Source organism: Euprymna scolopes, chromosome 1 (genome assembly GCF_053919585.1).
Source record: "Euprymna scolopes isolate OS-2025 chromosome 1, ASM5391958v1, whole genome shotgun sequence".
Taxonomy (NCBI): Eukaryota; Metazoa; Mollusca; class Cephalopoda; order Sepiida; family Sepiolidae; genus Euprymna; species Euprymna scolopes.
The window spans coordinates 177373172-177384664 of record NC_136482.1 but is presented as its reverse complement, the minus strand read 5'-3'; the positions used below and the strand labels follow the sequence as shown (position 1 = coordinate 177384664).

At 35.4% G+C, this 11493-nt stretch overlaps 1 protein-coding gene across 1 annotated transcript in view; it reads left to right on the top strand.

Moving 5' to 3' along the window:
- Positions 1 to 4175: 4175 nt before the first annotated feature.
- Positions 4176 to 11493, top strand: part of LOC145277781 (cyclic nucleotide-gated channel beta-1-like) — a 138602-nt gene continuing 131284 nt past the window's right edge. The window contains exon 1 of the mRNA XM_080129541.1: positions 4176 to 4484. Within this exon, the coding sequence (XP_079985667.1) occupies positions 4187 to 4484 (298 nt within the window). The 5' untranslated portion in view covers positions 4176 to 4186. The remainder of the gene's footprint in view (positions 4485 to 11493) is intronic.

Below are 11493 nucleotides of genomic sequence, written 5' to 3'. Positions count from 1 at the left end.
TATTTTCAGGGGAGGTAATTTCAATTTAACTAGAAAAAGATATACAAGGTATAAACAAGAGTTCAGAAAGGGGAGAGGCTGACTGATTTTTTTCTCCCTCTCTCCTGTTAACTATGCCACAGAAAAAAGGGTAACCGACTGCTCCCTTCCATTCTCAGCCGACATTACATGCTTTTATTATTTTTAAATTCACTAAATCCCACCCCCACCCCACACAGTAGAGATCTCTAGATGTAAAAGATCTTTCTACTCCAGTAGTTTCTTCCCCAGAACTGCTAGACTTTGGAATTCCATTCCAGGTTCCTGCTTCCCCAACTGTACTGACATGCAGAAGTTCAAGTGTAATGTGAACCGACATCTTGCTGCCCAACTCCCTACATAGTACCCCAGTAGCTGTTGCCCCTGATAGTAGCCCCCTACATCAAAGTGGTAATGTGCCTTGTTTGGGGTGAAAATGTAATTTGATAAAAAAAAAATTAACAAAAAAATTAAGTGTCTATAAATGCTAATTCAGCAGACATATATAGTAAACATTCAGAGAGTATTAAACGACCAGAAGTCGGAATATTTCATTGTTCTATGTAGCTGTAAGTAATGATTATCTTTTATCTGTTTCAGCGTCCTTTTCTTAATCATGTCTAAGTGTTTTGATTCTCTTGTTATTTTTATAAATTGTTTATGTAGCTGTTTCTTTCCCAAATTTTTGTTTCTCATTATTTGTTACTTGTTTCATAAACAGCATTCTTTATTAAAAAGAAAACAAATGTCTTATGATGGAATGGAAATTTTGATTACTCTTCTCCACCCCACCCTATCCTGATTTGCGTCCCCCAATTTCAACTTATTTTTAGTCTTCTAAGGTTTTTTTTTTCTGATTCGTCGAAGTGATGCAAGAAAGCTTGAACTATTGATATATCTATTTTTCTATGTTACTTTCTAAAGATTTAACTTTTTGTTTCATTTTACTTCAGTTGATGTTTACAGAAATGAAGGGCCCCCTTTCTTAAACTTTATACATAACATACATAGATACTTAATTATTCTATTAAAGTTATTCTTTACATCTCAAAACACTGAGTTAGTAAAGAAGATGAGAACATAATCTTCCTCTCCCTCAATTGACCATTTAAATGTGTTATAGTATGTCTTTCCTATGATCTCTTGATCTTACTGGATCCCAAGACAAGAATTCATCTAGTCTGGTGGAGTATCCAGCTTTGTGCTGTTACTTGAGGTAACATCACTTAAAGAAAGTGCACCATTCCTTGTAAAAGGCCAGTGTGCGTGAGCTATACTAAGGAGATCCTATCTGGGTTGCAAATGCTATGTGATTTCGAATATTTAGTTAGAGTTTACTTGAAGAGGGAAGTACACTTGTGCCAGATTGACCTGACAAACTCCTGTACAAAGAAAACTTAAACATTCGAGGATAGTTTCTAGTAGGCATTCAAGTTTTCATTTACGAAGAAAAATGTCTTATGATTAATCTTTCATTGGAAATTTTAATTTATTTCACTCTATGCTGATTTACAGCCTCCATATCAACCCATGATACGGTGCAAAAAATTTCAGTTTAAAAAAGGTACATACTACATAAGACTTTTCTTTGGATTGGGCATTCTTTTCATGCACTATTGATCATATTTTATTATTATTGGTTATGAATGAAAAACACAGAATTCTCAGTTTAAACAACATTTGTCCTCTTGTGTTGAGTGTCATTTGTCCTCTTGTGTTGAGTGTCATCCTCCCTTTTTTATATTTCAGAAGTCGTCTGCTAATATGCGAGGGTTATATTTTACTTTAAAACGTTTCTCCATCACTTAAATATTCTGATGGAATCTCTCACCATGTTCATCATTCACATCACTAAGATTCTCTACAAAATTCTTGAAAATTACAATTTTGCAAAAGACTGTACCTAATTTGACAAATACAAGCCAGAAATAGATTTCCTATCGTGCATATTAAAATGGCCACAAATGTTCTGTACTTTTATTTTATTGTTGCACAGGGTTATTACTCCTCAGAGAATTATTCATTTACACTGAATATTGTTCTGTTAGACCCCATTAGTGTTGTTTAGCTAGATTCTCTATTTCAGAATTGTCTAGTTAGATCCCATCAGAAGACTATCTGTTTGACCTTATTAGAAGGTTTAGTTAGAACCCGCTATTTCAGAATTGTTTCGTTACACTCTATCAGAGCATTTTGTTCTTAGACCCATTAAAGTGTGGTTCAATTAGACCCCTCCATTTGAGAATTGTTAAGTTAGACTCCACTAGAAGTTTGTTTTGTTAGACCTCCATGAGTCAGTTGTCCTGCTAGACTCTGATAAAGTTTTTTTTATCAATTAGACCCCCTCTCCATTTTACACTCCAACAAAGGACTGTTTTGTTAGATCCCATCAGTGGATTGTTTTGTAAGACATCATTAAAAGATTGTTCAGTTAAACCCCTTTTCATATTCCACCTCATCAGATAATTGAGGGTCGTTCAGTTAGACCTACTCCCCATTTGAAGATTTTTCAGTTAGACCAACTCCCCATTTGAGGGTTGTTCAATTAGATCTGCTCCCAATTTGAAACATGTTGTTAGACTCATTCCTCATTTGAAGATTTGTTCAATTATACCTGCTCCCCATTTGTTCAATTATAGCCACTCTCCATTTGAAGGTTGTTCAGTTAGACCCATTCCCCTTTTTAAAGGTTGTTCAATTAGACCCGCCCCACCCCCCATTTGAGGGTTGTTCAGTTAGACCCACTCCTCCATTTGAGGGTTGTTCAGTTAGACCCACTCCTCCATTTGAGGGTTATTCAGTTAGATCCACTACTCATTTGAGGGTGGTTCAGTTAGCCCTACTCCCCATTTCAATTAGACCCATTTATCTTTGGTTGAAATCTTATTAAAATCAGTTTTTAAAATTCATAGGTGTGTGTGTCTGTTTGTGTGTGTGTGAGAGAGAGAGAAGAGGCAGTATTTCATGCTTCCACAAAACGCATACGGAAACCTTCTCAACCACTGATAGCCATGACTAATAACATCCTACTTGAGAGCTCATCATTAAAACTCCCAGGCTTAACATTCACAGGCAACATGAATTGAAACAAATACACTGAGGACATTGTCACGACTGCTGCAAAGAAGGTGTGCTCCCTCTTCTGTGCTAGAAAATTACTCCCACCTGAGAGTATCCTGTATCTCTACAAAGCCACCATTTATCCATGTATAGAATATTGTTGTTACATATGGGCCAATGTATTAACCACTAATCTCTCCCTACTAAACAAAACCCCAAAAAGTCTCCAATCTAATAGGTCCCACACTATCAACCAAGCTTCAACCCCTGTCCCATCATCAAAAATGTTGCATCCCTGTGTCTGTTTTACAAGTACTTTAATGGAATCTGCTCTGATGAACTCGTTGCACTTGTACCCCCTTGACATGCACGCACCAGACAAACCTGTCTAGCAGCAACATCCCACCCCTTCACTGTAGAGGTCCCCTAGATGCTGGAAACCCTTCTACTTTAATAGTTTCTTCCCTCGTACTGCTAGACTTTGGAATTTTATCCCTGTTTCTTGCTACTCTGATGTGTGCAGAAGTTTAAATGTAATGTAAACAAACATCTCGCTGCTCGACTCTCCACAGTCCCCTGTTAGACACGATCCCAAATAGTAGTTCATTACGTTCCAAGTTGCAATAATCCTTGTTTGGGAGTGAAAAAGTGAAAAAAATCCACGTTTCAAATTTTATCAAAATTAGTTTTTTAAAATTTAAAGGTGTGGGAAGGGGAAGACAGTATTTCATGCTCCTGCAAAACGCATTAGGAAACAATAAATATAAAATTTCATGTTCTTAGGTTTTGAAAGTAGTTATCAGACAGACAGACAGACGTCTCTCGTATTTGTATAGTTGTTGATGCCTGTTAGAGACACGATACTTCAATGCATTTTGTTAAAATGCTGAGTAAGAATTTTAATATTATATCATATTGCCGTCTTCCAACTATGTCAAGGTTAGTGATACCCCCCCTTAACTCCAACCTTATCTCCGGTAAACGGAATCAAGTTTCAGTGTCATCGTATCTGCATTTCAGTATTTCATTATAAGCGACCAATCAAAGACACGTTATGTTATAGATTTTTTTTTTTTTTTTTTTTTTTTGCAGTGAATGAATAAGGAACATGTCTGGTGAACAAACGTTAGACGCTCATAACTTGATACGGACTCACGCTGATACTTTTTCCCTGCCCGGTTACACCGATGAACCTTTGTTAACCAGCGAGGATCAAGAGAAAGAAACAAAAACGCAACAGTGTACCAAAGGGTTCGATAATCCTGTGTTTGTCATTGAAGAAACTCCAGTTAATTGCAGGAGAGATAGCAAAATATTGTCGGAGGAGAATGTCACTAAACAAATGCCTGATTCTTTCGCGGAGGAATATCAAGATCAAGATCTGCAGAAAATACATCAACGACTAAGTAGGTAATATTCCGCTATTCTTCAAACCGTTCTTTTTATTTGTTTTCGGTAAATAGCTTTTGTCGATGCCATTAAAGAGTTTTGTGTGGTAATTTTTAATTTCGTTCAAATACGGTTCTGAAAACTTTTAGTAGTGATCTCAAAGATAAATTTTCATTCAAATCATCACTGGTGTTAACAGATCAGGGTGTCTGAAGATACTGGCTTTTTAACCTAAAGTGCACCAAACATTAATCTATCTATCTATATATCTAGAAAAGTGAGAATGTGTGTGTGTGTGTGTGTGTGTGTGTGTGTCGGTGAGAGAGGACACTTTTCAACCTATATACTCAACGAGTTTTTGATCTACAGGCTTGAAATTTAGTATATAGGGTATTCAGACATGTGGAAAACTTTTTCATCAGTTTTCATCCGCAAAAAAGGCTGCTGGGGTCAAAATTGAAAAATTGGTATGTTGGGGGCTCATCGGATTTTTATCTGTTTGTCAACTGTTTCACGAATGCACATGTGTGAATGGTTCACATGACAGATTACTTATGTTAAGAATAAGTAGGCTTGAAAACACTTCTTAAGGATCCTGTCAAGTTGGCCTAGTGGTTATCGTACTTGATGCACTGTCTTTAGGTTATGGTTTCGATCTCAGCTCGAGTATTTTTTGTTTTATTATTTACAAGAAGTGAACTGTTTAAAAAAAAAGATAATATACGCATTCACATGTCTCAGTTTCTTTCCGGGTTTTTACTTTATTTTTTATTTTTTAAGGAATTTAGCGTTACGTTTAATGCCTATGGCATTTCTGTTTATAATAAGAAATCTGCATTAATTAAAATATAATATTTATGCGTATTTTACGACCGGGCAACACCGGGTGGCCTGCTAGTGTTATTATAAAAGAAATTTAGATTTATAGAAGGCAGAACATTGCCCATTGATATGGAAAGTATTTTTGTTTTATTGAACAAATACCTTTTACGCTTAATTCTCCTCATATTCAACATCCTACATTAATTGTAAAAGTTCAACCTTATAACTTGAACATTTTCTAAGATAAACTTAAATTTATAAAAGAAAGAGATTTGAATCTTTACAAGTTGATGTGAAAAAAACAATGGAAATTAAAGGAAACATCTTGTAATTTTATCTTAAAAAAAAAATGGTATAAAAATTGGTCGATTTTGCAGTATAGTTAACAAGAAAAATTGGCTATAAAAAAATAGACAACAAATACTGCTGCCAAACGCAAGAAATTTGTGTGTGTGTGTGTATATATATATATATATATATATATATATATATATATATATATATATATATGGCCGTGTGGTTTGTTCCTTGCTAATGGAGTCAGAGATGGCTTCATGGCCGGGTTCAAGTCACCCTGCATTGATAATTCTCAAAAGGATGAAACACTAGTGACTATAGGTATTTAAAAATTATTAAAATAATAATTATGTCAGCTCCTTTAAGAACTCGATTCTTATTGTTGAGCACTTTAAAGTTGAAATGTAAGTCGGTCACTTAAGCCCGCGTGCACAGATCACGATGTTAAAATCATTAGATCACTCTGGATGGACGTCTCGACATTTTATAATAAATGTTTAAATTTCAACTTAATTTCTCATGGTTAATGGTGACTTCATGACTGGGTTCGAATCTCCCGACCGGCTGTAATTGTAACTCCCTGCATTGATGATTCCTGAAAGGATGAAACACTAGTGTCTGTAAGTATTTAAAAATCATTATAGTAATAATTATATATATATATATATATATATATATATATATATATTCACATGAAATCACCTTTTTCTTCACCATATTCCCTCTGCTTTACTATTTGTTATCAAGTAAGATCTATGACTTACTTCTAGTTTCATCAAATATTTTTGCAAGCAAAATCCTACCCTCTGAGGAGAAGGAAAGTATTTCTTCGAAACTCCACGGATTAAGGACTATCCACTTATTTTGTGCTCCCTTTTTACAATTAAATATGTTTTTAATTCTTTTTCAAAGTGTTTTTTAACATGTTTTATTAACTACTTGTTCTTATATATATATATATATATATATATATATATAGCACTGCCATAAATAATCTCACCCGCTACTTAATTGGCTGAAAATGCGAAGCTCGTTGTTTGTTTGTTTGTTTACGAACAGGCGATTTGAGCACTATAAAAGTGGTGGTGGGTGTCTATTTAAATAGACATTCCGACGAGTTATTTACGGGCGTCGATTCCATGGTCGAGTGGGAGAACTGCCGTCTGTCAACACAACGGTTCTAGGTTCAATCCTTGGCTTGGGAGAGATGCTAGTCTAGCGGCACTGATGAGTTGTGATACAACGAAACAGGACATGACTACAAATATATATATATATATATATAAAATATTTTACATGTAATATGTTCTTACTTGTGTCAGGTGATCAAGTAGCATATCCGTGATGCCATATTTGATTGCATCCGTTACATCTCTGCATTGTTCTGCCTTCTACAAACTTAAATGTCTTTTACATTAAACAATGCTGCAAGCAAACTACTTTAACCTCTTAGTAATGATATTGTTTTTTTCTCTTTTTACCTTTGCAAAACTCAAATTGGCGAATAAAAAAGATAGATAAAAACATGAATGTTATGAATGGGTCACCAGTTAGCAAGTGCAAACTCAACAATGGGAATTTTGAACTGAAAGCAAGTAAATATGAATTAAAAAACAAAATATATTCATGTCAGCAATTTTACAAAAATGTAAAATTTACTTAAAATGACCAAAGTCCAATTGTGGGTATGCATGTGTGGGTGAGAGTTTACCTTCTGGGTAGCTGTGTTCACTGGCAATATAGCAGCAGGTTTAAAGAAATTTAGGCATGAGACACTCCAGTCTTCTAGGATAGACATCGTTGATGTTTAGAGTCGAGATGCATCATGTCGAAGGTGTTTCTGAGAACTTTGATTTCAGTTGATCAAGCTTGGGCTTGTTTAATTTCACACAGAATTGTTAATTTTCGGGTTTGAAAGGATTTTTATTAGTTGGAAAATATTTTTGAGTTCACACGTTTCTGTGAAAGCTAACTTGATGAAGAGAATGAATCTCAACAAAACGGAGAAAGAAATAGGGTAGCAATTAAAGCCATTTGCTTTTTAGCATTCATCCGAATTGCATCTGGATGTAAAGATTCAAGGCCAGACTACCATAAAGAAATGAATTATCAATGCAGGGTAAAGAGTAAGGTGAATGAATAAAGAAAACGGGGGTAGCTTATTCTCATTTATCTCGCACATTAATTTCTAATCTACTACAACAGTTCAGTTTTATGAGAAGTTTTAAAGTTCTTGAATAAGAAGCAGACAAAAGCATCAGCTTGTTTCAAAGTTCTGTTGTGTGTGTGTGTGTGTGTGTGTGTGTGTGTGTGTGTGTGCCTCTTGGGTGGCTGTATTTACTGGAGCCCCCTAAGTCTCAGTGCCTTGTTTGGGATTATTATAAGATAAGGGATCAAAAATTATAATAATATATATATATAAGATAAGATAAGGGATCAAAACATCCAAACGTAACTAGTTCATCTATAACATTCAGGCTTAAAGGAATTTCAACATGACACATTCCAGTCTTCTAGAATGGGCGTGGCTGATGTTGAGAGTCAAGGACGGTGCAAGGATGAATTCTGTTCACAAACCATTGTTTTATAGGATTGTTAGTTTTTGGAATTTGAAACGATTTTTATTGGTTAGAGTATATTTTCAGTTCACACATTCCAGTGAAAACTGGATTGCTTTTGAAATGATGAAGAAAACAAATCTCAACCAAAGCAGAGAAAGAAAAAGGGTAGCAATTAAAGTCAGTTACCTTTTAGCATTCGTCCAAATTGCATATAAAAATCCGACAATGAAAGAAATGAATAGGAAAAAAGAAAAAAGAGTCGAATGAACAAAGAAAGAAAATGGGGGTAGATTATTATGCCTGTTCGTCTCGCACATCAATTTCTAATCTATCACAACAATTCATGGATTTGAATACGACTATGTTATAATCTGAAGAGAAACAATACCACAGTAATGTGTTCCACAAATGTGAAGACCTTATGCAGAAGCTCTATTCATCTAATGCTAGACACATGGAAGAAAAAAGGAATTTTTTATTGTTTTGTTAGAAGCACGAGTCCTTGCTGTAAAAGCACTTTTAATTCTCATAATTAATCCAACCCATTCAGATGTCTTTGAATTAGGGGCATGCAGATGAAACGACTTTCACCACCTCTTTGTTTTTTCAATAATAATCAACCATGTCTTTTACGTAAAAAGTCTTCAAATTTCTGTCATACCAAAGGTTTCTGCAACTAGCAACGTAGAGAACTACCAAATCTTACACTTGACCATTAAAAGTTTATAAATAAAAACGACTTTTCAATATAGGTTTATTTTTATAATTCAACCCAAGTTATTCAGAACGTTAAAGAAACAACTTATACCTGGTGTGACATGGCTGTTCAAAGTGTTTTAAACAAACTTGGAACTTCACAAATCATCACTTTCAAATTATAAAATTGACTACAATATGTTTTGCCAATCTTTATTAACATTTATCATTTTTCATAATTTTTTAGATGAGGATTGAATATTCATATTGTATTCTTCATACTACTGTTCTCATCATTAGTGTTATTTTCACAATGTTTCAGTTGGTGTAACCTCCGACTTTCTTCAGGTGTATCTTGTGAAACTTGAGAAGCTTTCTATTGAACTCAGGAATCTGCACAGATCACCTCACAGATTTATGGAGGTAGTATGCTCTCATTCCATCAGCCATGATTAGGTTGAAGTCTGAAGTAATTCGCAATTGTAATTTGAGTGTCCTCCGCACTAAGAGTTGAACTTTCTACTTCCAACTGAATTTTACCAAGTATTTTATCCACTACGCCACTGGTCCGTGCAATACATCTGAAGAAGGTCACAGGTTACATGGACCAAAACGTTGCGCAAATAACACTCAAGATGAGGACAGTAGTCGAAAGAATCCAAATAATATGAATAGTTTAAGTTAATTTTAATTAACCTAATATTGCTAGTCAACGTCTGACACCAATTTTTTTTTCCAAGAATTTTTTTGTTCGTCTTGAATATTCTTTTCCAATTTTCTCTTTAATTTCTATAGATTTGATGGTGTCTGCTTCCAAAACTCTTAAATATTTAAAAGTATCATGTATGTCTACTGCCTTCATCTTCTATTGGTTGGGCAGTCTTATGCTCTTCATTGTTTCTAATTTCCTTCTTTTCATCTTTAGCAGCATACACTTTTCCATTCCAAATTCTATTTGAATGTCGAGACCAAAGATTCTGGTTGTGTTTATCAGTATTTTCAGTTCCTTTTTAATTTTCTTTTCTGTTTTTTTTTTTTGCAAATAGCTTCAGGTCGTCCATATACATGAGGTGGTTTATTCTTTTTCTGCATCTGTAAACTGGTATTACATTTCCTGAGTGTTTGTTGAGCAGCATGATGAACAGTAGTGGTAAATTATTTCTTTCAACATCGTTAAACCAACGTACATATCAAAATTTCATCAACTTTGCTAACAGGATATTAGAGCCGATATACAAGGCTTGACATAATCCGATGATTATTGTGTCATTTGTAAATATGTAAATATGCCATTGTTGAATGTTGTCTATCACGTCAAAAACGTAATATTTATACATAAACAACAAATAAGAAAACAACACTCGAGAACCGCGTAACGAACAATTAATTGTGAATTTCTTACAGTCAACGAGTACAAGACAGATGCAGCGGGCAGCACAATTCATAGCTTCTCTATATCTCATTCCCTATCACAAATTGTTACGTTTCCAACCCGTTTCCCTGACCAGGAAGAACAACATGCATCACTTCTAGATCTGTTTTTGACTACAGTTCCCGAGGATTGTATAACAAATGCCGACAGCCCACTTGGGAATGCTGATCATGCAGTGATAATGGTTGAAATCGCCCTAAACTCTAGAGCCAAAACTGAAGAGCCAGTGCTCAAAATAACGAGATATTATAAAAAGGCTGACTGATCAGAGATGCCCCATGGGAAAATATTTTTTCTCTTCCTGCTGAACAGTGCGCAAACGAGACAACCGAATGGTTCAAAACTGCAATCGAAGCACATGTTCCTATGCGGAAATTTTATAGCAAGCCCCACTCTCCCCAATGGTTTACTTCGACTTGCACTACTGCCATTGCTCAAAGGCAGCATGCATACCACAGATTTAACCGACATAAGTCCAGTTCAAACGGACAGAAGTACATAGAAGCTAGAAGTAATGTTAAGAAAGAAATAGCGACAGCTAAGAGAGAATTTACTGAAACCACTAAAAAAACGCATTGAAGCACAAAAACTAGGAACTCGTGACTTCTGGAAAATCTACAACAGTGTAGTAAATAATGGGAAATCAACAGTTTCCCCACTAACTAAAAATCATGAGGTTGTTTGCTCAGCAACCGAGAAGGCTAACATGCTTGCCAGTCGGTTTGCCTCAAAATCCACACTGGACCCTTCCAACCACCCCCTACCTGACTTTCCTATGCGGACAGACGCCACGCTAGAGGATCTGAAAATCACCCCTGCTCAGGTGCATGCTATCATAAAAAACCTTGACACTTCAAAAGCATGTGGACCCCGATCTCATCCCAGTAGTGCTATTAAAAAAATGCTCAACCGAAGTAGCTTCAGTTCTCTCCAAACTCTACAACAAATGCCTTAATGAATCTTGCTTTCCGGGCTGTTGGAAAACTGCTTCTATGGTACCAGTATTCAAGAATTCTGATGAAAGAACTGACCCATCAAATTATCGCCCCATTAGCCTCCTCCCACTTTTTGCCAAAATATTTGAGACCATAATTAACCATGCTCTAGTCAATCACCTTACAGATGCTAAACTTCTGACTGACCAACAATATGGATTTAGACAAGCCTGTCCCACGGCAGACATCCTAACTGTAATCTCTGAACGTATATACCATTCAC